This window comes from Eleutherodactylus coqui, chromosome 3 (genome assembly GCF_035609145.1).
Source record: "Eleutherodactylus coqui strain aEleCoq1 chromosome 3, aEleCoq1.hap1, whole genome shotgun sequence".
NCBI classification, from domain to species: Eukaryota; Metazoa; Chordata; class Amphibia; order Anura; family Eleutherodactylidae; genus Eleutherodactylus; species Eleutherodactylus coqui.
The window spans coordinates 147,222,658-147,250,463 of record NC_089839.1 but is presented as its reverse complement, the minus strand read 5'-3'; the positions used below and the strand labels follow the sequence as shown (position 1 = coordinate 147,250,463).

Here is a 27,806-nt window from a genome sequence, read left to right as displayed (position 1 = left end):
CAGGGCCTCTGTTCCTAAAGACCCCCAAGACCCCTAAGAGCAACCTGAGAGTTGAGCTGAGAAACCTTTTCCTCTACCGTCTAGTTCTAATAGTCTGCTGTTTCGCTCTGCGCAGTGTGTCCGGCACTAGAGAACTGTACATTTGTCGGGGTGTGTTCACACATGCAGTTGTTCTTCACGTGTTTTGATGCAGTTTTTGAAGCTGGAATTCAATAGCTTGTCCAACCCTATTTTCTTTACCATTGTCTCTGCCTGGTTTACTGCAGCACAGACTGCCATTGGACGTAATGGGGCGCGGATATCACATCAAATCTGCAGCAAAATTCTACCATGTGTATATATATATATATATATGTCCTTGCGGGGTGGAAATACTGTGTCCTTTCTACATGGAAGATCTACAGCATTTACAGTACAAGTCATGTGGATGAGATAAGAAACCTCGGCCATATGAGTACGTGCACACCGAGTGATAAAAAGTTACGACCAAGAAACTCGGGCACCACTTTTTATTAGTCTGTTTGCTTGTATTGGAAAACAAGCCAACATCCTGTCCTTGCGCTGTCCGATGTGCGGGACGACATACACTGCCATGTACTATTTTCGTCCGAGAATCGTACAAGTATAGGACTTCTGCAATTTGTATTTATTTTTTTGGTACTGACTATTCATCAGAGTACAAAAAAAGCCCATGTGGATATACCCATTCAAATGAATGATTTCTATTTCGGTCCACTTTTCGGACCAGTTTTTGTGGGGGTCCTAAGTGTACATGTAGCCTGTTACAGAAATAATCCACACAAAATCTGCAGCAGAATTGACAAAGCAATGTGGATTTTAAAGGCGCTGTCCGGATGCTGCTTGACATACGTTTTCACCCATCTCCTGGATGGGTGAGAACTAAGATTGGTGGGGTCCAACTGCTGAGACCCCCACTGATACGAAAACAGGGCAACCGCATCCCCTCTGGTTCTTAGTGCAGGGTAGCTTATTCCAATTTCCCTAACGTTGAAGCGAATGGGCTGTTGGTTGCATATGCCGGCAGCAGTGCCATTCATCTCAGTGATGCAGACAGATAGCAGAGGGCTATGCTCTGAAATAACTGGAGCAGCATCCCTCTATTCATTTCAATGGGACTGACACAAACAGCGGAGCATTATGCTCCGTTATCGGTCTGCCGCAATGACACAGTTTCCCCGTTCTTGGAATCAGTGAGGGTCCTAGCGGTCAAACCCCCCCACCGACCTATCCGTTTTCACCCGATGTTTACAGAGCCCCCAAGATTGTCCTGTTCTCTGCCATGAAAACGGACCAGAATATAGGAAATGCCAACTTTTTTGATGGTCCTTGTGAAACCTTACATGTGGGGATGGCCTCATTGGCTTTTACGGGTCTGTGTGCCGTTGTAGACTCTCTGCACATGGGATGAATATATAGACATGTGAATAAGCCCTTACAGGTTGTATTCCGATTCACAGAGCATTCCTACATTTCCATGCAGCTCCATGCTGAGACCCTTGGATCACAACTAGGAACTGAAGACATAAAGTGTTTGAACTGGTCACCCGCAAGGTTTAAATGTACATGGCGACAACCGGAGGAAGCTTCCAGGGAGACTGCAAAATTGTCCCTATTAGATTGAATGGGTAGAGAGACGCTATAGAAATGCAGTGTGCCCTGCGTGGTCCTTAAACTGGATCTTGTAATATCCCCTCTCTTTAACGGGATGCCCGTAACCTAGAGCAATGAATGGATGTGGAGGTCAGATCTGTCATGTGTAGCTATTCATTACTTTAGATTATGGGGGTCATCTGAGGTGACGCTTCTGAAGACCTCCACACCGTTTTTGCATCCTTTCAAAAAGCTTGTAAAAAAGAACCACCTTTTTCCACATTAAGTGTTTTCGTTTTTTCGTGTGTGTGTTTATTATTATTTTTTATTGCTATGCTGTTGGTTTTCCCTAACATTTTTAAGCCCTATAGAGAAGATGCCTGTGGGAAAATACCTAGTGCATGCTATGTTTTGAATAAAAAGCCACAAAACCCATAAAAGGCACCAAAACTCCATAAACAAGAGGAGTAAATGTAGACTTCAGTCATTTCCTATAGGCAGTAGTATTATATTTCTGATGCAAAAGTGCCAATTGGTAGGGGTGGTGGAAAGGTTGTAATCATGCTTGTGTCCATGATTTAATAGTAGCAGCACTGAGAAATTGGAGTTCCGCTACTCTGTGCTGCTCCAAGAAGGGTCATTGCATTGCTTTGCATTGGAGTATTCAAGAAAGGTGTTTTTTTTTCCCCCCCAACTGATTGTTTACGGATGTAAAAAAAACCTAAAGCATCAAAAAATGCTTGCAGTACGCGTATACACGAACAGTGAAAACTGTGTGCTTTTCACGGGCTGAAAGGGCATATGCCCTTCATGAATCGGCCTCGTCCATTGTTGCAAAAGGAGCGGGGAAAAAATCCTGGTTCCTGCCATCCCTGACCAGTGAAATGATTCCACAAGGCCCTATGCCCCATTTACATGGGGCGACTGTCAGCTAAACGCTCTACAGGAGCGGGTGGCGTCACCTCTAGTTAGAGCTCATGTAGAGCCCTTTAGACAGGCAGATCACCGCTGAGTATCGCTCACGTCTCGCTTAGCGCCCCGCATTCTATGTGAAGCGGGGAGTGTTTGACGCAAAGAGAAGTGAGCGATCCAGCGATGATGTTTTTGCTGGTTGAAAGTGAGCAACGAAGAAAGAGTAAACTTTAAGTAAACGATGGCTTTGCTGTTAGACTGTAATGATGTCGCGCATTTGCGTTTTCGCGATAACTGTTTTATGTAAATGGCCCTTAAGGCTGCTTTCACATCTGCACTGGGGATTCCGCTTTCCTGCTTTGTTTGAGGCGCAAGAAAGGGCTATCCCCACGGCTGGACAGAACTGAACAGCGTCAGGCAAACCCCATTGACTACAATGGGGTCCGGCCACTTTCTGCCCAGTTTCAGGACAGAAGAGCTGCATGTAGTGCTTTTTATTCCGGTGTTTTCAGCCGGATCTGTGATGGAACCTCCGTCTGGGAATCCCGACTCAGAAGTGAAACTGTCCGTATAGCCACTGGGAAAGGGGGGTTCACTAGTGTCATATTACTGGTTACTCTTGCAGAACGATGGATGTGCACGAGATGATCTGATCCGCATTGGACGGCGCGGTGGCGGACGCTCGTGTGGCTTTTACCGTTCTGTTTATGTAGCTGTAATATAAACGGTGAACCTTTTATTCCAGAAGACGTGAAGCAGGCTCTCATCCATCCATTAGGAATCTGTCCAGAGTAAACCTTCCCTCCACCAATGTCCTCCACCTGACGCTCCGCTGGTCACAGGAGACAAACTGTTTTGCCAAGAATGTGTGAAAGAGAACATCTTGCAAAAAGGAGGAAAAATGGCAACTTGAGCTGTATTTATAGATGTGCTGCATCTCCAGGGAACCAACATTGACCTTCATTGGCTTGTGTGTTTGCTTTGCAGGGTGCACCATGGCTCCTTTCCTGCGGATTGCCTTCAACTCATTTGAACTGGGCCCTATGCCAGGGCAGACTGAACAATGCCAGCCATTCTGTGCCGTGAAGGTGAAGGAATCCCTCGCTACAGGTAACACACGTGAGCAACACATCTCTGTTAATACCTACAGTCCCAAACTGTCTGTCTAGCACTATGCCAGGCCGCCTTGTGGGCTCCCAGGACTTTCTATTTTTCCAAACCTTTTAGGTCTATGCATTGTGACAGGAGCTGGGATTTATCAGCCCGCTCTTGGCAGGCGTTCCCTAATAAAGGAACGAAGGTATCAGGAGTAATCCAGCGCACCCCTTTACTCCATAAGGACAGAGATAACTGAGCAGAAGTGCTAGTTTGGATTGGTACCAGACTTATCATCTCTGTGGATGGCATGCGTATATGTAATATGCATGAAGCACACATACAGAGCTAGCAAAGTTTGATACTTAAAAGGGGTTGTATAGGATAGGGGATAATTTGCTGACCGGTGGGGGTCTCAGCGGCGATCTCTAGAGCAGGACTCCCATACTCTGCTCTCCTGTCACTGCAGGAGTCTCTGGTCCTCCTGAAGTGACATCACTGTGATTGAGCTCTGGCCAAGCATGCATGATCAGGGCTCCATTGCAATGGGGCTGATGGAAATAGCCAAGTGGAACCTATTCGACTATTTCTACAGTCCCATTGAAAGTGAATAAAGTGATCATGTACTTGCGTAACTGACGCTCTAGTCAGTCTCCTCCTGACTGCAAGGGGTGCTGTAACACTGTAGTAAGGAGGACTGGGACATGGGATCCTTTAAACACATTAAACCATGGCACAGATATTTTTCTTGCATTTTCAATAGCTTTTCAATGGCTTTTGTTGTATTAAAGGGTTTTCCCATGACTTAAAAGGGTTTGACAAGCACTCTGACATTCCTGGTTGCTACTGACCAGGACATGTGACTGCTGCAGCCAATCACTAGCTATAGAAGGTCACTGCTGTAGTCAGTGATTGGTTGCAGCAGTCACATGTCTTGTTCAGCGGCAACCAGGAAGGTTGTGCAGTAATTTTAAGTTGTGGGAAAACTCCTTTTAAGGTAAGAATGTTTTGCAGCAAGTTACCAACGTTGGGTTAAACTTTGCTATACTTGTACACTGTCCCCTTTATTAGATCACTTGCTTTTCACAAAAGTGGCTAATGCGGAGATAAAAATGATTAAGGGGACAAATGTGGCACAAGACAGAATTTGCATCCCCTTTTCCAACAGAATTCTGCTTTTGGCCATTATTAAATTACCCCTATAAAGTTCTGTTCATTAAGAAAAGACTGCTGTTCTCAACACAAGCAATTGGGAATTCTCTGAGCTCTGATTAGGCTTTTAAAAAGATCAATTATAATGTGAAGGTAATTGATACAGTGCCAGACACAGGCATGTTTCACTGTGCAAATTAGGCACTTACTAAATGAACAGATCCCTCACAAGGGACCAACCAAATTGGGTAGACAATGCCAAAGAAGAGGAGGATGATCGCATTAGATTATACAAGGTACAGAAATCTGGATCAAAGCTACAAAAGAAGCCATAGTTACTGATTAGAGTTGAGCGAACATACTCTGCCGAGCTTGATGCTCGTTCGAGTATTAGCGTACTCGATGGTGCTCGTTACTCGAACGAGCATCAAGCCGTGTTCGACCCTGCCCAAGTTTTTGGCTCCTCCCCGCTGTGACATGCCTGTTTTGGCCCCTCCCCGCCACAGCACGTGTCAATGGCCAATTTTTTGGCAGGCAGGCGAGAGGCAGAGAGAGACCGACCGACCCCCTAGAAAAAAAAAACTCGGCACCCGGCGTCCCACATACAAAAATGCTCGAGTCTCCTATTGTAGTCAATGGGGTTCGTTACTCGAGTAGAGCTCTCGAATTTTGCGAAAAGCTTGACTCGAATAACGCGGACCCGAGCATTTGGGTGCTCGCTCATCTCTATTACTAATGCATGTATGTGATGTGGTACATTAAATGGTACCATTGAAAAAGACAACTTGTGCCAAAGCTACAACTAGGTTGGCAGAAAAATGTAAAAAAAAGTTGTTTTTTTTTGTTTTTAAAGAAAACCAAAATGGGGAAAAAAATATATGTTCAAGGGGTTAGAGAACGGTTCATCCAGGATACGGCCTTAGCTCTTCCTCAGTAAAAAAAAGTGATAGAAGATGGATTAAAAAAAGGTGAATCCATTGGCCCTTACTGTCCTGACAAAGTACCCTACCCACAGAAGTGTTGATAAACTACTGTAGAAGTACTTTATTGGGACTTGTAGTTTACCAAAGCTTCTGGGAGGAGTGAACTTTGTCGGGACAGCGAGGGGCAATTGATCTACCTTTTTGTTTTAGCTGTAATCTAAAAAGACTGAAAAGTCTATTGGTGTTTGTTTTTTTTTTAAAGGGGTTTTCTAGACTAAGATATTGAAGACCTATCCTTAGGATTGGTCATCAATATCAGATTGTTAGAGATCTGTGGTTCAAGAGCTCTGCCGATCAGCTGTTTGAAGATGCCATGGTGCTCAGGTAAGTGTAGTGGCCTCTTTTAGAGCATATGTCTTGTTCGTCGGTCATGTGGCCTGAGAGCAGCTCAGTTCAATAAGCGTGAATGGGATTGAGCTGCTATGCCAGATACTGCCACGATACAATGTAGCGCTCTGTTCCTGGTATGAAACCATGGAGCTCGTGTGACGACTCTGACCCTTCAAACTGTTGATCTTGGTGTCAGAAAACCTCTTTAAGTGCACAAATCAATAGAATTTCAGAGACCTGCTTTGTTCCCCCCCATAATATTATACCATCAGGTGGAGCTATTTTTTGTAACGCAATGGTAGGGTCACATGTAGTAGTCACTGCTGTTGTGCAGTGAGTCCCATAATCGTGCATACCAGTACAGCTTACTGATGGCCGTGTTGTGGTTTTAGGGTATGTTCACATGGCAAAAACTGACACTGATTCCAGTTCAAATCTGCATCAGAAATCAATTTCCAAGTCATACTGAGAAGGGTCTTCTGGCATTAGTGGCCGCAAAGCAACTTTCATGTGGGACCCCTACTTGACGTTTGCCTGAACAGCAATAGGGAGCACCTCAGATAGGAGTAAAAAAAAAAATGTTCTGCTCCAAAAATATGTCTACTCCTTTTACAGAGAGAGGAAAGACTCTTGTCCAGAAGAAACCGACAATGTATCCCGACTGGAAGTCCACATTTGACGCTCATATCTTCGAAGGCCGGGTCATTCAGATTGTGCTGATGAAGGCGGCTGAAGACCCTCTCTCTGAAGCCACCGTTGGAGTGTCCGTCCTCGCTGAGCGCTGCAAGAAAGGAAATGGAAAATCTGAGTTCTGGGTATGTGAGAAGACGAGTGATCGGGCCACCGCTACCACATCAGTAGCAGTTCCTATGATTATACTATATATGGTCTTTTTTGTTATTTTGCTCTGAATGTTGTGTCGTCTTTTGCAGTTGGATCTGCAGCCTCAGGGCAAAGTGCTGATGTCCGTGCAGTACTTCCTGGAGGACGCAGGTAAGTCGTACCAGGACACTTGTAGAAGTATGCGGGGTGTTTTTGCTGATTGGTGTTGGCTGTTCTACGCTCTCATCTCTGTCTCCTTTGAGAGATAAAGCGAAGTGTTCACTCAGCAGAAGACCTCGCACCTCGCACGAGGCTCGACAGTTGGTGTGAAGTTGATAGAGGACGCTGCATATCTGCTGCAGTAACACTTTCATAGCTAGATTGGATAGATTGGATGGCATGCACAATCTATAGGTTCTGGATTGATGGTGGATCATTGGATTGGCGCAGATCATACGAATAACATTACGGAACAGTCCAGAAAGCTAAACCTAAAGTGTTTCCTATCAGCCTGTTCATATGTCTTCGGCAACGGAAGGAATAGGACTGGGATTAAATAAGAGGGGGTATTGCTCTCTACAACTTCCACACGGTTAATTTAGCTAGGACTTATAGCAAAAACCTCAGATAATGGAGCGGCACTGAAGACCGGCTGCTGTTACAGTCTGAGGATTTGGTCATAGTGAATACAGAGCCTCTCTCAGGGCTTCATGTGCCAAAAGCACATTTTCTTAGAAGGGCATGCATGCAGCCAGGGGATTGGCAGCTCTATTTCCGGATGGCACTAATATTAGTAGATGGTATTTGGATTCTCCATAGTAGATGTAGTAGGAGGTAAATATAGTGCCGGAGCCTCTCTACTTCTGTATTCTCTTCTTATGCATTTCCCTTAATACTCGCTGGCCTCCCTCCCTTCCTGAGTGTCGCCTCCTCCCTCGTACATCACAGCTACACATCGCAGGTCCTCAGTCGGGGCTCTGTCAATGCGGTGCACAGTCCCAGGATGGCTCTGCCGGGTACCATGTCTGCACACCGGAGGGGTCAGTGTCTGCCTGCTTGCATGTTACTACTTTTGCATGTTATGTGTTTTGTTGGCTTCCTGTCCTACTTTCCTCTGATTGTGTTTTAAGTCTTCTCTTGTATGAACGTTCGCATGGACAATTAGTTTCCTGATAGAATCGTATCTTCTCTTATTTAATGACTCTACACCCGACTATCTACGCTTTTTAGGATGGTTTCACACACAACACTTCTTGTCTTTACAAAAATGTCACGATTTTCTGCGTTTTAATGTAATGGTTTTTTTTTTTCTGTGCGAAGTCCAAATATTTACTAGTGGTCCAGAGGAAAATATGAAGCTGCCTATAAACGGGGGGGGGGGGGGGGGGGGGTGTAGCGGTGGTTTTTCTTACTTTTGCATTATTCTTTTGGGTCCATGATATTTTTTTGCGAATCACAGTATGCTCTGGGTATGGCATGTCTTCATAATCTTCTCTATAGAAAACAATAATAGGATAAAATGTGCAAGTGGCTAAAAATTACTTAAAAGAAAGAAATACTGGCATCATTTAAAAAAAAAACTTCCAAAAAACTACTCTTTAAAACGACAGAAAAAAAACTGTCTGAAGGAAGCCTTAATGACTTGTTTTTCTACTTTGCACCAGTGTAAGGCTGCTTTCACACTCATTCCGGAGGCAGTAGACTGGAATCTCCCAGCTCAATGTCCCCATCTTAGTACGGAACCGAACAGCGAAGAACGGACCCCATTGACTTTAATGGTCTATTTGGTTTCTGCTCAGCGGCTCGGCATTTTACCGGAAGAAAAAGTCCTGCATGCAGCGCTATTTCATCCGGTATTTTGTGCTGGATCTGTGATGGAGGTTCTAGCGCAGATGTGAAGTCCCCATCTAGAAGGCTTAGTTTGCACATATTGCTGTGGCTCTTATTGGTGAAGCAAATTGAAACCTTTGTTTCACCTGCAAAAACTGCATGGCTTAGAACCGCAGAGAGTAACACTAAAGTGCATGATAAATAAAAACATTGAAAAACTCTACTTGCAAACCCAGCCTGAGGGTACATTCCCCCGGGCGTACTTTCTGTCCACATTACATCCGTATTTTCTATGGACGTAATACTGACAGCACAAACCCCATTAATTTGCATTGGGGTATTCAGACGTATTTTTTCTTCAACACTTGTAAAAAAAACAAAAAACACAGCATGTCTTGATTTGGTTCAGATCACGGACCAAAATTGCCCACTAAGGTCTATGGGATTGCATACCAACGCAGCAAATACGCATTTGTATGTGTATTTAGTGCATTTTTACGCATGTTAGCAGACAGTGGGTAAAAAGAGTGACCTCAATTGGTCCTTTATGCATGTGTTTTGTATTTTTTTTCTATCTGCATGTGAAAAATGCGGTGACTACGGGTGCAACACCTGTTTTAAAAAAATATGGCAGCGTATTTCCCTAGCAATCCACAAGCGCAGAAATGCTGATTATAGCCAACACCTGTACTTGTCATATTGGTTAAACTCAGAGGTCCAGGCAATGGTCACAATTGGTAGCTCCACCTGCACTTTACATAGCAGCCTTTGGATGCGTTCACAAGGGGCGAAAATGCTGCGGAAAATTCCGCTTCAAGTTCTGCCCCTACCGCTGGGTTACAAGGAATGGTATATTCTGGAAATTCCACTGTAGAAATTCTGCAGCATTTCTGTCCCTTGTGAACATACCCTTAGGCTAACCACATACGGGCGAGCATGATATCACACTCAGCAACGTAGGTTTCACCCACGAATAAGAGGCGATTTTTAGGCAAAAAAAACACCACTTTTGTGAAATTCTGATCCTCTCGTGTGAGTTTAATGTGCGATAGAGGATCATAAGTAGAGATAAGCGAGCACGCTCAGATAAAGCAGTTACTCGAGCGAGCATCGCTCTTCTCGAGTAACTGTTTACTGGTCCGAGCAGGCTCGGGGGGGCAAGGGGTGGGGGGGGGGGGAGATGCTCGCTCGAGTAACTGCTTTATCCGAGCGTGCTCGCTCATCTCTAATCAGAAGTGTTTCCCATTGCTTTCAATGAGAGACCTCACATCGCACTTGCATTTGCACATCACACGGCATGCGAGAGCCATGCGATTTTATTTAAGGTCCCATTGAAATCAGTGGGCAATGCGTGAAAATAGAAGATGCCACAAGTTTTCTCCTTGCAGCATCCCTTATGTGTATGACCCCATTCAAAAGAATAGAGTTCATATTTGTCTGCGTTTTGTGCGTCTCATAGAATGGTACAGTTGGAAGGGACCTCCAGAGTTGTCAGGCCCAACCCCCTTGCTCAGTGCAGGATCACTAAATCATCTCAGACAGATATTTGTCCAGCCCTTGTTTGAAGACTTCCATTGAAGGAGAACTCGCCACCTCCCGTGGCAACCTGTTCCACTGATTCATCACCCTCACTGTGTAATATGTCTAATTTGTGTCTCCTCCCTTTCAGTTTCATCCCATTGCTTCTAGTCTTTCCTTGTGCAAATAAGAATAGGGCTGATCCCTGTGACAGCCCTTCTGACAACACACACAAAACTCGCTCGAGTTTAGCGCTCTTGTAAAACCGGGATTGGGTGCCATTTCACGAACATTCACCATAGCAGCTAACGCTCGTGGTTTACTTCGAATTGACCTGCTGAAGCTGCAACTCCAAGTCCCGCTCAGAATTTAAACCTTACCAATCCAATTTTGTTGGTAATCCTTCCTGGGTTAAAGCTTCAGAAAGGCTTTTGACCAGGGAATTCTTGAACCCCAGAAGGAAGACCCAATGAGGAGCTCTCCATGTCTAGGCTTTCTAGACAAGGTAGTATAGGATTTCAGGCCAGCTGGGATTACACTGGGGTTCAATACAGTTAGACTATGCTCTAGTCTTTTGTCTACACTTTAGTAGGAAACTTCACCTTCAGATCCATTTCTTGCATTCCTTCTTCCCTCCTAACAGATTGCAAACAGTCCGTGCGAGAAGATGAAGGTCTCGTAACCATCAACAGAAGGAGGGGAGCCATCAAACAGGCCAAAATACACTACATAAAGAACCATGAATTCATTGCCACATTTTTTGGCCAGCCAACTTTTTGCTCTGTCTGTAAGGACTTTGTGTGGTAAGAAAACCCTTCTCTGGTACCAGCAGCATCAGTAGTGTCTACTGCTTAACAATGTACAACCGGTATGGACTTAATTCTCTCTGTATTCCTCTCCTTCCAGGGGCTTGAACAAACAAGGATACAAATGCAGACGTGAGTTCCTTAACTATCTTGCTACACGTTTCTTACTCCTTCCTGTCAAAAAATAAATGGGACTACTATATTATTTCTCCAGTGCTCTGTGCGGGATGTAAAAACTGATGTTGGGGCGGTATGCAGCATTGTCCTACTGGATGTACAGAGGCTTAAAGTGAACTAATGAGATGATCATTTTTGAAGGAGTTGAACAGATCATATAATATCTGGCCAAACCACTTGCATTTCTGGTAGCCTTGATGCAGATTATTGTAGCTCTCGAATATCTAGCATACTAAAAATGGGACAAATGTCATGTATTTAGATCATCTCCGTCTGTAATTAGTCTTCTGTTTGGGCTCATGGTGGTTCCTAAATGGATCTCCACCTGCTGTAGACTTGGGGGCCCCACCCGGCCATTTTAGTTGGGCACTTAAAAGTTTGAAGGATTAGAGTTTTGTATTGTACATTGCTTGTTCACATAAGTATTAAAGTGCTCATCTTTAAGGCCGCTCTCACACATGTGTTCACAAAACGCCACATTTGTAATTGCAGCATTTTACTTCAATTTCGAGCAATGTCTTTTAAGTTGTGTCAGAGCATTTGACATCGTTTCTTAACGTACCCTATCATAGTGATGGGTGATGAGGTTCGTTAAAAGGCGTAAAAATAGGAATGCTGCGATTTTCAAGCACATGTCTTCAAAGTCTTATTAAAATCAATGGGAACGTTGTACTGCAAATACAGGGGGCGTTTTGAAAGCAAGAGCAGCCTCAGAGTCAGGGCTCACACCCACTGGCGATCTGACTTCCCTGGGATGCGAGAGTGAGTGAAAACACATGATAATGAAACCAATGATTTTCAATGGTTTCATTCTCATTAGCAATGTTTTCACTCTAACCTCGGATCGCAAGGAAGAATGAGCGATATCGCCCATTGTTTTCAATGGGGCCGGCAGCTGCAATACTGGCCCTATTGAAATCAATAGAAGATCGCGAAGCAGGCTAGGAATCCCCCCCCCCCCCGAGACACGGGAGAGGGGGCGGAGCTACAGGGGATCTGTGACATATCCCCGCATATTGGGAGAGATAGGGGGCGGGCTAGTGGGTTCCCCAAGAGCAGGGGTGGGGCTTGAGAGGGGGCGTGGGTAGAGGGATTATTATAGTAATCTCTCTAGCCAAGTGAGGGGGCGGGGCTAGCCGGTGGAACCCGCTAGCCCCGCCCCCTCATTTCGCTAGAGAGGTATTCCTATAATAACCCGGATCATCAGTGGGTGTGAGCCCTCAAAGTGAGTCGGTGGAACTCATTCAAATGAGTGCAGATTTACTCCTTTTGGACATAATCTACAAAATTGGTCTTTCAGCTGGTTGATCTACAAGTCCTTACTTCCAACACTACAGATGTAGCAAAGTTTAACTTGGCATTTAAAGGGGTTGTCCTACTTCTAGTTGTTTTCCTGCAGAGAGCAGACAGCACGACACATTGCGCAGTGGCCTGGGTTGGTACTGCAAGCTGACTGCAGGCCGAGTCTTACTGAAGTGAAAGGCAATGTACAGAACGGTTTGCTCCTTGTAGCAAAACAGATAAAACTGGGGCAGCCCCTTTAACACATTAAATAAATTGTGGCACAGTGACCTTTTTAAAGTTGCCATTTGAATGGCTTTTGTTGTGCAAGATAAGATGACGTATTGCAGCAAGTTGTCAGTGTTGGGTTAAACTTAGCTGTATCTGTAGGTTTTACCAATGGGTTTTGTCTCTCTACGTCTTATTACAATCTGAGGCTGTGAGCAGTTCTTACATTTGAGATTATAATAATTGGGTTCAATGACTGAAGACACATTGGAGTCCTAATATCCAACTATTCTGGGGGTCTCAACATTTTGAATCCACTTCATATATTGTCCACACACATCAATACAACTTTGTTTTTCTCCCTTCTATCACAATAAACTTTTCTCCACATAGAAGTATAAATCCTCTCCGTTCCATCTTTTTGCTTTTACTCCTTCCATATCTTTCCTGCTAACCATTCTTTCTTCATCTTCAGTCTCCTTGAAGCGTCATTGTGATCCTGTAACTAGATGTCTCTTGATATGGACAAAAACTCTTTCTTCCTTGCAGAGTGCAATGCTGCCATACATAAAAAATGCATCGACAAGATCATTGGCAGGTGTACGGGCACCGCTGCCAACAGCCGGGACACCATGGTGAGCCGTCACAGCTAAACTTATAGTTCATTGCTCTCGTATATCAAATATGTAATTTAGCAGGATCCAGAAAGTGATGTATAGGTTTAGTTCTTTTGTTGGGTACTTTGGATGACACTTGGCATTACTTGAGGGCGGATCCCCGACTCACTTCCCCCAGGTTTCTCTTGTAATTTTAAGAATTTTGCTATGCGGTCACTTTGGTAAATTACACTAATATCTAAATGAGCCAATTACTGCATCGGCAGTGCCAGGAGTCATTTAATTTTTTGGCCTTCCCATAACCATTTCATTAAGAAATCAATACTCAGGATTCTTCTTCCAAATGTCAGAACAATATTTATAGCTGTTCACTTCAGATTCTAAAATGACTTGCTTGGTTCAGTCTTTATTGGGGTCGGGCTTACTGATAACGGTATACAGATGAGCACACACAGGATTATATACATGTACAGTAGAGCTGCGTGAAAGCAAGAAGAGAAGTTGTTTTGCAACCTGCAAGTTAAAACTTTAACTTCAACTAACTTCTTAAAGGCAGGAAGTATAAGACACAGATTTCCTTGTCTTCCCATTAGCAACTTTTTATTGTACGCAGCTTCTATATTAACGGTAAATTGACTTAAAAGCTAATTTAAAACACTTGAAAACCTTTATACGCTCCTGGGACATAAGTGACAATGTTGAGAAGCAAAGTTTACCATGATTGGGGGGGGGGAGGGGGGGCTATATTAAGCAGAGCTTTTTGCGAAGAGATGTTCACACTCTGGAGAAATTGGTGTTACACGTGCCGCTTCCTCTAGCAGTAACAACTAATTTCCTTTTAACCCTTGTGTGGTACTACAGAGTCTATTTGCTCCCAGACTTGTTCATTGCAGTCCTGCACTTTGAAACTGGAACCACACAAGGGTTAAATAGCGTTTTTTTTTTTAAACCTTTCCAGAAATCTTGCCCATGTACACAGTTGATGAAGATGAACCTCATACATGGATATCATGTATCGTTTATACTTGTAGGCTACGAAAATAAGTGCAGCACGTAGACTCTGCCTAATTTCTAGTCTCGGGCACCGAATTTTTGCCACTTTACATAGTTTTAGTACTTCAAATGTGTGGTTCAACGTCTCGTTCTTAGATAGTAAAATTTCCCTCTATAGACCTCATGTACTTTGCTGTATTATATGGATCTGTGCCTGCTATGGGTTTATATTGCACCTCTGATTTTATATGGAAGCACATGGGTGTTCTTTCCTATAAGGAGACTGATGCAAAGAGCTCTGGGATTCAGTTCGGCCCTTCCAATGAAAGAAACATGGAGTCAAGGGGTAGATCAGAGTTTGTTTTTTTTGTTTTTTTAATCACCCTGGCTCTTGTATTATGAGTAACCACTGGCACAAACAAGCTTACACTACAGCCAGAATTGTGCAGCGTGTCTGAGGAAGAGACATAGGCCTAGAAACGTACGTGTCATTTGCTGGCTCAAAAAAAGTCAAGTTTGGTTTACCCTATGAATCCATGTTTCTTTTATTAAAGAATTGTGCTGAACCCCGGTGTGTTTTACATCAGTCTCCTAAGCTGTCATTTGCGCTCACCAGTCCTGATGTAGCTGCTCTTTGGCTGGTAGTGCCTCTCCCTCTTCTGATCTGTTTTCACACCAGTCAGGTCACACTCCGCTACCAGCCACAGGATTCATTATTATAGGTTTGCTTGAATCTCTTTCTCACACTTCACTATTTTCCTATAAGGAGGCAACAAGCTGCATACCTACAGATGCATCATACACGTCCACAGGGATTCCATGTGTTACTGTATGGGGATCTATATGCAGATAAAGAAGATGGAACAATACCTCTGCAGCACCACCTATTGGATGGCTGCATTCCTGCAAATCAGTGTTAGACCCTTTTAAATTAGTCTTTCAAACACTGATTTGGATTTCAAAAACAAGCCAGAATACCATACACGCACAGCTGTTTTGGGGTTTTTGCCCCTCATCAGCTTGGCTAGTAAGAGGCCCATCGACATGGGTTAGAGGGGTAACCTCACTACTTAAGGAGAGCACCTAGAAGGTGAGTGAGGAGACTTATAAGGCCATGCATACTCCTCTGGAAAATGTTTGCAAATAAGGAAGATGAAACAATCCAGTGTTTTAAAGATTTGTTTACAGGGTCAGACATTGATTTGCAGGAATGCTGCCATCCAATAGGTAGTGTTGCAGAGGTATTGTTCCAACTTCCTTATTTGCATATTTCCCAGAGGAGCATGCATAGCTTTATAAGTCTTCTCACTCACCTCCTAGATGTCTTCACACACCTTCTAGGTGTTCTCCTCAAGGAAAGAGGATACCCTTCCTGACCCACTGAACAGGGTCCTTACATGCAGCAATGCAATGAGCCCTTAAATCAAACATGAAAATGTCTGGTTTTGCTGCTGGTGTTGCGTGAGGATGGATGGCAAGCAGGCTCCGTACAAGGATATTTGCAGCATTTTATTGAAGTACAATGTGTTTCAACCTCGTGCTGGGTCCGCAAAACAGTTGTGAGCAATTGGACGTGGTGATTAATGCTGCAGGGCAGACTGGGCCCAATTCCATACTCTGTGTGAAGCTACAAATAAGGAAGATGAAACAATAACTCTGCTGCGCCACCTATTGGATGTCTTCCTTCAAATTAATGCTTGACCTTTTATACAGGTCTGTAGAGCAATGATTGGGAATTAGAAACAAAGCCAGAATCCATACACAGACAGCTGTTTCTGGGTTTTTGCCCCTCATCAGTGTGCAGTAGGTTTCTGGCTTGGCTAGTAAGAGGCCTGTGATATGGGCAAGGAGGGGTAACATCACTCCTTAGGAGATACCTAGAAAATGAGTGAGAAGACTTCTAAGGCCATGCATGCTCCTCTGGGTAATATGCAAATAAGGAAGATGGAACAATACCTCTGCAGTACCACCTGTGATTTATAACAAGTTTATGAAAGTAAAATACTGTTTTATGTGTATTTTAGATCTATCTTTACTTTTATTGTGGGATTAACTGGTATTTTGTTCTTTTTTAGTTCCAAAGGGAAAGGTTTAACATTGATATGCCTCACCGCTTCAAGGTTTACAATTATAAGAGCCCTACTTTCTGTGATCACTGTGGCAGCCTGCTATGGGGATTAGTGAAGCAAGGGTTAAAATGTGAGGGTGAGTATACAGACTTCTGTTTCTGGGATAAGACAATAACTCTAGTTCCTCTACTGTTTTACCTCAAAGGTCATCTGATTCAGTAGGTACGGAAGAGGGCCGCATACATTTTCAGCGCTTTACGTTTGAGCAGATACTTCTATAAAAGTTTCCCCTCCTTTATGGGGTAATGTTGAGGCGCTCCTGAGTTACCGTTACATCCCATTTATACTGGAGTTCATTCCACACATTGTTTTATGGCTTAAAGTGATTGAGGGATGGAGAAATATCAAAGCTTACTTTTAAAACTGAAAGAAAAGCATCTTTTACATTGTGGCATTCGATGCATTCACTCTTTTTCCATATGGTTTTTGCTATGGAGCCAGTTGTTAGCGGCCAGCCTGACGTCCTGCGTTATTCTGCATCTGTGCAGCATATTACAACTCCTAACTCTCTATAGACTTCACCTTATGTCCTCAGTTACCTTTTGATGTTGGATGTGGATTGTGTTAGAACAAGAGGTGAAGCACAGTAATAATGATGCAGTTAGAGCTATAGAGCAGTTACTAGGCACTTCTAAACCCGGGCACTTTGTCATGGTGTCCCCCTCTCCCCCTCCCCCCTCCCTTACAAAAAAATTAAATAAAGTGATAAGCGTGTCTTGTGTAGGTTAGAACTTCAATCGGGGAATTTAAATGCCACTGTCAGAATTGACAGGGGCATTTAAAAGGTTAACAGCCGGGATCAGCATGAGTGCCATTGTCAGCGGGTGTGCGCTGTGAGAAACAGCCGGCACCCACACTGTATGGACCTATCCTCAAGATAAGTCCTCTGTAGTAGATCAGAGTTCCTCGTCCGGGACTCCCACCAATCAGCTGTTCTCGAGGCCAGTGCACTTGGGTGCTAAGCTGGTTTCTGCAGGAATCCGACGTCTCCGTTCTCACTGAAGTGGTCAGACTTGTTACTGCAGGCAAAGTTCCCACTAAAATGAATGCCTGTAATACCAAACCTGGTCACTACAGTAAGAACAGAGCTGTCTGCTTCCTGCAGAAATGTGTTAGGCCTAGGGAACAGCTGATAGGCGGAGGTCCCTGGTGATAGAAACCTGCCAACTTACTGGTGATGACCAATAAGGGAAAAGGGTTTAATTCACATGTGGATCTGCAGGTATACATGTTCATAGCCTCAGTAGAAATCCACAAGTTAGCTGTGGCTTTTAGAAGCTGAAAAACCCACATTGGATTCTGCTGTATGAACATACACTTGGGCTGCTTTCGCACGGCCAAGAAACTCGCGTAGGATTTGTGCGTTGTAAGACACAGATCTCGCACTAATATGAACTCCATTCTTATGACAAAATCTTGGCACGTCCTATCTTTTCGCGTTCCTCTGAACACATCACCCATAGTTTTCAATGGGACAGTAAGACACATTGCGTGGCGTGTGATGAGCATGCGAGTGCGACGCAAGGTTTCCTATTGAAAACAATGGAAAACCTTTGTCGATCCTCTAATGCAACTGAAAGCCGCGCCGGAGGATCGCTACTTCACAGAAGTGACTGGAGGCATTTTTGCGAGAAACACTCCTCGCATCGGCGCCGGCGAGTGTGATATCGGGCCGAGTTCCTCATATGTAGGTAGCCTAAATCAGACACAGAAAAAACATTTACTCTCCAGGCTGCTTTCCTATCAAGCCTATAAATCTTCCATACAGAGTACAGAAATCCCTCCATCATGGCTCCCTACATAAGGGATTCTCTGCAGTAATTTACTAATTAATCCTCTATTGGCCGTCCGTGTTCCATAAACCGTTAGTTTTCCCTGTCTAGTAGTCCTAGTGGGTTGGGGTGTTCGTTCTCCTCCAGTCCCCTTCTGTGGTCAACCATGTTGGTAGGTCTACAGACTTCCAGTTACATGATCTTGGTAGTTGGGTGGTGGCCTGATATAGAAGTGATGGGGAATGTAGTGATTGTATCATAATACCTCATGTGCGGTTGAACTAATATGACTTTCTTACTTTCTATAGAGTGCGGTATGAACGTCCATCACAAGTGTCAGAACAAAGTGGCTAATCTATGTGGCATCAACCAGAAACTTCTAGCCGAAGCTTTGAACCAAGTCAGCATAGTAAGAAATTGCAGAAAGAGGGAAGAACAGGGCTGCACAGAATATTTAAAGAGGTTGTCCTATAGGGACATCCCTCAACGGGTTGAATTATTTTTTAGGGTTTTGGAGAGACAAACCTAGGTAAACCCCTATAATTGTATGTGGGAAGTGGTTGACTGCTATTAAAGGGATATTTCCATCTCATATAGTGATACCCTATTGCTAGGATATACCATCACATTATGATCAGAGGGGCCTGACCTCTGGATCCTCTTTTCCCTGCACAGCGGGTAGTCGGGGTGCCACAGTGCAGGGAGAGACTGAAGGGGCTGCTGTGCGGAATCGGCCTTGCAGCCCCTTTTATTATTTGTGAACAGTGGGACACATCCCTCGGGGTCCCACTAACCTTAAATCATGGAATATGCTAGTAATATGCCATCACTTTATGATATGCGAAAACCCTTTAAAGTGCACATGGCATTATTGCCCACATATTGATGGCATACGCAGGACTTTATTATTTTTTTTCTTTATCCGTTGCCATAAATGTTCCCTCTTGACCGACTATACGTATGTTTTTGTAGAAATCCAACAGGAAGTCAGATTCCGGCTTGGACAACATTGCCATATACCAGGGTGTAATCCCAAAAGGTCCAGGAGCTGCAGGATTCGACACAACAGGTAAGTAGAGTCTATGGTGGAGAACACAAGCTCTACCATTTTTCTTGCTTCATTAAGTGTAATCTCCATTTTTTTTTTTTGCTCAGCAGACAGCCAGTATGACCGACTCTGGGAGGGCAGCAGTCCGCAGCCAAGCATCAGGGTCTCCAGTATCAGAAATCGCGTCACTGTGGAAAAATTTATTTTTCACAAAGTTTTGGGGAAAGGAAGCTTTGGCAAGGTTTGTGGCGTCTTCTACCATCCCCGTGTTTTGCAGACGTGCCCCATTGACTTTCCCATTTGCTGCTTTTAGGTACTCTTGGCGGAGCTTAAAGGCAAGAACGAGTTCTACGCAGTAAAAGCCTTGAAGAAGGACGTTGTGCTGATTGATGATGATGTGGAGTGCACCATGGTGGAGAAGCGTGTGCTGGCGTTAGCCTGGGAGAATCCCTTCCTCACACACATTTACTGCAGCTTCCAGACCAAGGTAGTGTCCCGGCGCTGGATGTACTGGGCTGCGTCCTTGGACAATAGTTTGGAAATTGGTGTTTGTTTGCAGTTGATACTTGTACATGAGGGTACAACTTTCGTGTGACTACATGCTAGTGCTGAACGAATTTGGGCATTTCTCCTAAGGGGTTGCACACCATTTTTGTTTTTTCCTGTAATGTGAATATTTTACTAATTCCTTTGATGTCATTTTTTTTTCCTACATTTTTTTATTTATATCTCAAAAAGGAGCATCTCTTCTTTGTCATGGAGTTTCTGAATGGAGGAGACCTGATGTTTCACATACAAGACAAGGGGCGATTTGATCTTTTCAGAGCTACGTAAGTGCTTCTCAATGTACAGTCACCAAAGTAGGTGGCAGAAATAGACTCTGTCAAACCGAACAAAAAAAGGACTTATTTTGTTCGGTTTGCCTCCCAAAAAACTCAAGTGATCAAAAAAGCTGTATGTACCCCAAAACGATACAAATACAAACTACAGTTCGCCTCGTAAAAAACAAGCTCTCACAGAGCTCCATCCGTGGAAAAATAAGGGTTATGGCACTTTGAATGCAACAATGGAAAAATAATAATTTCCAATTATTTTTGGTATTGTTGTAATCGTACCGACTGCAGGAAAAAATGTATTGTCATTTATGCTGCATGATTAACACTGTAAAAAATAACAATATTGTATTTTTCTTTCCCTGCTCTCAAAAAAAAAGAATTTTAAAAAAGAGTAAAAGTTTTGCAATACATTATATGCACCCAAAAGTGGTCCCATTAAAAACAGTTTGCCATACAAAAAAACAAGCCCCCATATTGCTGTGTTGATAGAAAAATAAAAACGTTATGGCTTTTGTAAAGTGGAGATAAAATTCCCCAAAAATCGTTGCGTCCTCAAGGCCAAAACAGGCTGTTTCCTTAAGGGGTCCCACCAAAGTAGTTATTCCCTATTCGACCCCAATGATCAAGAGAACTGGGGACCCAAAGGTCCCTGAATAAATAGAGCGGTGGACGAACCTGTTCGCTGCCGCTGTGTTCATTTCAGCGGGATCTCCTTGAAATAGTCAATTTCATCTGCTTTGCCATCTCCAGCAGTCCCACTTAAATAAATGGAGCGGGATTTCATATGCGTGATAATCACTCCAGTCATTCAGGGACCATTTGCGACCTCGCTTATCAGTTGTTTAACTCCGACTGATCAATTTCTTTTGTTGGGACAACCCCTTTAATGAAAATGGTTGATTCTTGCAAGGAATGGGAAAAACCTAGAACAGCGATGAGCAATATGTGAGGTTGCATACATTGTATCATTAGTGGTCTGTATTGTAAATACTAGTAATTATTAAGAAGTTAGAGTTCCAGTGTTTCTGGCGCCACAATGCACCACACAGCTCTGCTACATCCCCTACAAACCCCCTGCGGCCTCATTTGCTATGGAATACTAACGAACACCTAGCTGGACAGCACCCGTGTGCATACAGGACCTGTGATGGCATCGACGTCATGTGATCAGGGGCGGAGCATGTAACTCACGGACACGTCCGTTAGTATTTTGATGGTGCTGAAACAAAATGTGCAGCACCTAGAGTCGCAGTCCTATAATCCCACATCTGATTGTCTGGGGTCAAACTGTGACCTCTACTGTTGGGTAAAATGACCACAAGACGTTTATCAGTTGATGGGTAGCAACAGCGCAACATTCATGGAAATCCCTGCGCTAGAGTAGATGGCTTTATTTATTTTTTTCATAGCAATTACTATATAGAATTCCATAGGAAGTTCTGTAGCTCTGTCCACTGATGTAAGGGAGTCCCTTCCTCTCGGTGGCACTACTGTTGGCATCCAGAGTTTCAGGGCAGCGCTGGACGTGGCAGACTGCAGGAGACTCTTTATTTCCACTTCTGTAATCGGGTTTAACTTTCTCCATCAATGTTTCTGAAACAGACTGATAATCCATGCGGTGAGTAACTGTATAACACTCCTTATGTTGCTACATTTTGGTCTTGCAGGTTCTATGGAGCCGAAATAATATGTGGCTTACAGTTCCTTCACTCCAAGGGCATTATTTATAGGTAAGATTTAATGGTTACATACAAGTCAAGATATCTCTACAATTTTTATTGCACTTTTCCATGATGGCTCTAGTGCTGATTCAGGCCAAATCGCCTCGAATCCTTTTTGTGGAATTCCCATCCTCTCGCGTAAGTTTCACATGCAATAGTCGATCGAAAGTGTTTTCCATTGATTTCAATGGGGAAACCTCGCATCACACTGCATGCAAGAGCCATGCAATGTATTTCAATGTGACATTAAATACATTAGTGATACGTCCCGAGGAATGCGAAAAATAGAACATGCAGCAATTGCTTCCCTCACTGCATTGCAATGCGGGAAAACATTGCTTGTGTGTATGACTGTATTCAAAAGAATGAAGTTCAAATTTGCACAAGTTTTGTGAGTCTCGCAACGCACAAAATTCGCGCGAGATTCTCTGCCGTGTGAAACTGGCCTGAAAGTCCTTCCTCATTAGTTCATATCCTAAAGAGGTTTTTTAATTATTAAGGCCTAATCATTGTAGAATACATAAAAACGCATCGCACAAAAATTACAAGTTTGTGCTTTATGATTTTTGTGCGATGTGTTTTTAACATTAGGAAGTACCATTGACAGTCGTGTAAAAAGCGCAATGATATCGCGAACGCAAGTGTGAAGGCACCCTAAAACCTATGTTGCTGTCCTGCTTACACAGAAAATGGATGTAACTCTCACAGATAAACCAGAGTCCTAGGAGTGAAGACTATAATAACATGGTCTACTTGATTAGTAAAGCTCTGCTCCTATTATGTTGGAGACTTCCACTGCTGGTATACATTGATGGCAGGTTGCAACCTATGTCACTATATAAGCCGCTGTTGCCCAAGCAGGGTTTCTATGAATGCCGTCGTCCCTTGAGAACAAGGTCCCCAGAAGTTGCCAACAAGACCTGTCACTTTTACAAGATGGAAAGCAAACTGACTTCAGGCTCATAATCCAGCTTTGTAAAGCCGGTAACAAGTCTGAGCCAATTTATAGCACTGGAGAAGACTAACAGAAGGCTTTACCCATCCGACAGCAAGGGGGCAGAAATGGCATTCAAGGTTTGCCAGTGCCAACTCGTTGGTGTTACTTGGAATCCTGTACCCATAGATAATCTAGCGGGTCTTTGTAGGAGTTGGTAATTGCTCTGCATGGCTGTTTCTGTACAGGGATCTGAAGTTGGACAACGTCATGCTGGACAGGGAGGGTCACATCAAGATTGCAGACTTCGGCATGTGTAAAGAAAATGTGTTTGGTGATAATAAAGCCAGCACGTTCTGCGGGACGCCGGATTATATCGCTCCAGAGGTGAGACGGGTTAGAAGGTGCATGTAATGTTTGGTGGGCTTTAGCAGATATTGACTATGGTAAAAATGTAATGAGTATAGAGCAGTGGTGGCGAACCTATGGCATGCGTGACAACAACCCAGCACAGACAGCCGGGTAAACTACTGAACAAGCGCTGACGTCCCCGCTAAGGTCATTAGCGCTCGTGCAGAGTGTTCACACAGGCAGAGTGCTGCCCCATTTACATGACGAGCTATTGGGCAAGCGATACATGACGGCGCGTCCCAGTGATGCTCGGCCTGTGCTGTTACACAGGAGCGAGTATCGTTGACATCGCTCAGAGCGCCGTCGGCATGGAGGCTGGGCAGCCAAGGAGCATTCTTCCCCCGCCACCTCTATTCACCGTTAGCAGACAGTTGTTCAGAAGGGAGCGACTGCTGTTTACACGGAACGGCTTAGCAGGAGAGTTTGAGAAGTCTGAGCGGAAAAAAAAAACCCAGGTCATGTGCAACTATGCTCCATAGTGGCGAACATAGTTGCGCTCACACCCATTTAAGTCCTGAAAGTCGGCAATAACGAACTGCGAACAAATAGCGACTTTTTTGCTTTTACACTGCACAATTATCAGTCAAATTTGTTAGTTTGAACGATTTTTGAGCGATTAAAGGGCTGTGTTGGCACTTTGCGATGAATAAGTGGGTTTTGTGTTGCAGTTTGAGCACTCCGTCTGTAAAAGGTTCACCATCCCTGCTATATTGTAACCGCTCCTATTATAACTCCACAGATCCTGCAGGGACATAAGTACACGTTTTCTGTAGACTGGTGGTCCTTCGGAGTTCTGCTGTATGAGATGTTGATCGGACAATCACCGTTCCATGGGGATGATGAGGATGAATTGTTTGAGTCAATTCGAGTAGATACTCCCCACTATCCCCGCTGGATTACAAAAGAATCCAAAGACATCCTAGAAAAGGTATAGACATCCATCAATGATATTCTTAATACAGTCCATATGTCTTGGCTCACATAGATGCTTCGTGTACGTATAACATGTTGCAGATACATTAGATTTACTGACAGCCAAGTGATAACTTCTTGTGGTTTATTTTCCCCATAAGCTGTTTGAAAGAGACTCCACAAAAAGACTTGGTGTGACCGGGAACATCAAACTGCATCCTTTCTTCAAGACCATCAACTGGACTGCTTTGGAAAAGAAAGAAGTGGAGCCTCCTTTCAAACCTAAAGTGGTGCGTTCTTCAGTCATTGTGTGTTACAAACCCTCCATACGTGTAGATTGGGGTCTTGTATTCTGAACTGTAAATTGCAGAATATTAAGGCTATGTTCAAAAGTAGCTGCAACTTTCCACCACAGATTTCACACTTTACAGAAGGAATGGTGACGTAGGGAGCTATAGTGCTGTGGGCTCAGTTCAGTAGGGAGTTTGGTTGCATCTGGAATAAGGATGATTAATCACATTTAAGTCAACTCTCGTCCAGATGGGGATATTTTAGCAGTGTTTATAGTAGTGGTGCCAAGTTGCGAAACCCCTTAGAGAATGCGAGCTTCGGGGAAATCAGCAGATCTCCCCAACTACTGCTACTCTGCACCCCCAGCAAACAGCTGATGTCACCGGAGTAAGATACAGACACCCAGAAATGCAGTATTGGGGCATATGAACAGGGAATGCCATTTTAGCACAACCACTTTAAAGGGGTCTTTCCGCCTTTTTACAGCTGATGATCAATGCTCTAGATCAGTGTTCCCCAACTCCAGTCCTCAGGGACCGCCAACAGGTCATGTTTTCAGGATCTCCTCAGTATTGCACAGGTGATGTAATTATTGTCGGTGCCTCAGACATTGCCACAGGTGTTCTTACCATAGGATATCCTGAAAACATGACCTGTTGGTGGTCCCTGAGGACTGGAGTTGGGGACCCCTGCTCTAGATCAGTCGTTGTTCAGTGGGATCCACGGCTCGGGGGCCCTGTCAATCAGCTTATCTCGCCCCGCTGTCATTGCAGTGGGGCTAGATGTTGTGGTCAGGAGAGGAAGTGTGAGCGCTGGCTTCCCCCCTATTAGAAGAACGGCACTTCCATTGTTTTCTATTACACTTCCTGCTCTTCACTATGGTCAGAACCGGACAATCACCTGATTGATGGGGACCGCTGTCTATCAGCTACTAAGGACCTATCCAGAGGATTAGTTAACACTTGTAAAAGCCTGGAACAACCCTTTAAGTATAAACATGTAGGATTTGCATATTTGTGTTTTCTGTGATCTCTAGGCACATCCACTAACTATAAAGAATGTGTGAGAGATCACAATCTACTTCTAAAAGGTGGCTTAAAATGAATACCTCCATGTTCATTTGTGATCAGAAGTCTTTCTTTATGATTTTAAAGTTTTTTGTTTTTGTTTTTCCCCCTCTTCATGTTGCTGTAGAAATCTCCCAACGACCATAGCAACTTTGACCGGGAGTTCCTGAGTGAGAAACCACGGCTCTCCTTCAGTGATAAAAACCTCATCGATTCAATGGACCAGTCGGCGTTCCATGGATTCTCTTTTATCAACCCCAGAATGGAACGACTGCTTGAGAAATGACAATAGCACTTAGTTTCTTTTTACCTCTGAACTGTAGACCTAGATTTACACTAAAGGGAACAACGGCCAGCACCGCATCAGTACGAATAATCCCTGTACTGCGGAGCACACCGACCATCTGGGCGCCTTTCTTATATATATTTTTTTTAATAAACAGAGGACTCCAGCCACGGATGGGGTTTCTTATTTTAAACACAACTATTTCATGCCCTCTGGTCCTGTACTTGAATGTGGTTTATATGTTGAAATATATAAATATTGCATTTTGCTGTATATACTGCTAATGGGGGAAAAGTGGGTAAAAATAGCGTAAATGGGCAGAAGGGTTATAACAATGAAACAACTTGGATGAAAATATTTTTTACAGTCTACTCCAGCTTTGTTCAAAAATAAATGGTTATCCTTTTATGTCATGCTTTTCCCGTTCTTTTTTTAATTTACTACAGTTTTTACATTGGGCCATTAACATATCTTATGTAAATCATGCTTACAAGAAAAAGTACATTAAAACTTTCAAAGCACTGCGCTTGCTATTTTTTTTTTTTTGGACGGTTCCTACTGAAGTAACAGTCAGGGGTGCCCAAAAGGTCCTTTTGCCCCATAGGTGACTAGTCCTATAACTGATACGATAAAGCAGCACACATTATATATTCATCGCCATTAGAAGATGCCACGGAGGAGATTATTTAAAGAACAAACATATGGGATGGGTCAATTTGTGCAACCAATCCGCCACCTGTGAATATACCCTACAGCGGTTGTGTGGGATTGTAAGAGCAGCCTTCTTTTTACCCTTAGAAGCTGCTATTATTTGTTGTTTTAGTGTGTCTGGTAATTATTATTTTTTGCTTCTTAACTGTTTTTTAATTAGTATAAATTACAATAAACAAATATTTCACAGCATATTGAAGAAAGTCATGTGACAATCGTTATCACTTTCTTGTATAGTAATACAAATCTCCATCATTGTATCAAACCGACAATGACAGGCACATTGCATATACTATAAAGAGACTTGTAGGTGGAAGTAAGTTATATCGTGTCACTCCCGTCTCATGTTGCTATGACATCATAAACCCACTAACTGGGCACCAGGTCTTGCTACCAGTCTCTGCACTTGATATTATACTTGAATATTTGTGTCCTAAATTGAAAATTCACCTGCTATAGGTCTGAAGTTTGTATCACAACCTCCAGTATACTATCTATCGTTGTTAGTTGATTTTCTTCTCCCCTTTCTTAGTCTACTAGCAATTATTAGGAAATTATATAATACCAGTGTTTCTGGTGGCACAATGCGCTCCATAGCTCTGCTATAGACACACACACACAGCTCTGCTACAGGTACATCACACACAGCTCTGCTACATGTACATCACACACACAGCTCTGCTACATGTACATCACACACACAGCTCTGCTACATGTACATCACACACACAGCTCTGCTACATGTACATCACACACACAGCTCTGCTACATGTACAACACACACACACAGAGAGCTCTGCTACATGTACATCACACACACACACACAGCTCTGCTACATGTACATCACACACACACACACAGCTCTGCTACATGTACATCACACACACACAGCCCTGCTACATGTACATCACACACACACAGCCCTGCTACATGTACATCACACACACACACACAGCTCTGCTACATGTACATCACACACACACACAGCTCTGCTACATGTACATCACACACACACACAGCTCTGCTACATGTACATCACACACACACACAGCTCTGCTACATGTACATCACACACACACAGCTCTGCTACATGTACATCACACACACAGCTCTGCTACATGTACATCACACACACACACAGCTCTGCTACATGTACATCACACACACACACAGCTCTGCTACATGTACATCACACACACACACAGCTCTGCTACATGTACATCACACACACACACACACACAGCTCTGCTACATGTACATCACACACACACACACACACAGCTCTGCTACATGTACATCACACACACAGCTCTGCTACATGTACATCACACA

The 27,806-nt window shown here is 43.7% G+C and overlaps 1 protein-coding gene across 2 annotated transcripts in view; it reads left to right on the top strand.

Annotated features, from left to right (window-relative positions):
• The window catches only part of PRKCD (protein kinase C delta), a 65,101-nt gene extending 38,931 nt beyond the window's left edge, over window positions 1-26,170 (top strand). The window contains exons 2-18 of one of the 2 annotated variants that reach the window (XM_066596281.1): window positions 3,511-3,633; window positions 6,699-6,898; window positions 7,016-7,076; window positions 10,897-11,056; window positions 11,160-11,191; window positions 13,295-13,380; window positions 16,431-16,560; window positions 18,565-18,665; window positions 19,229-19,325; window positions 19,415-19,545; window positions 19,618-19,791; window positions 20,043-20,134; window positions 21,808-21,870; window positions 23,044-23,182; window positions 23,946-24,134; window positions 24,280-24,408; window positions 25,604-26,170. In XM_066596281.1, coding sequence (XP_066452378.1) covers window positions 3,519-3,633; window positions 6,699-6,898; window positions 7,016-7,076; window positions 10,897-11,056; window positions 11,160-11,191; window positions 13,295-13,380; window positions 16,431-16,560; window positions 18,565-18,665; window positions 19,229-19,325; window positions 19,415-19,545; window positions 19,618-19,791; window positions 20,043-20,134; window positions 21,808-21,870; window positions 23,044-23,182; window positions 23,946-24,134; window positions 24,280-24,408; window positions 25,604-25,762 — 2,058 coding nt within the window. In that variant the 5' untranslated portion in view covers window positions 3,511-3,518 and the 3' untranslated portion in view covers window positions 25,763-26,170. Of the gene's footprint in view, window positions 1-3,510; window positions 3,634-6,698; window positions 6,899-7,015; window positions 7,077-10,896; window positions 11,057-11,159; window positions 11,192-13,294; window positions 13,381-16,430; window positions 16,561-18,564; window positions 18,666-19,228; window positions 19,326-19,411; window positions 19,546-19,617; window positions 19,792-20,042; window positions 20,135-21,807; window positions 21,871-23,043; window positions 23,183-23,945; window positions 24,135-24,279; window positions 24,409-25,603 lie in introns of both variants that reach the window. The other variant, XM_066596280.1, reaches the window with a different exon arrangement.
• The last annotated feature ends 1,636 nt before the right edge of the window (window positions 26,171-27,806 follow it).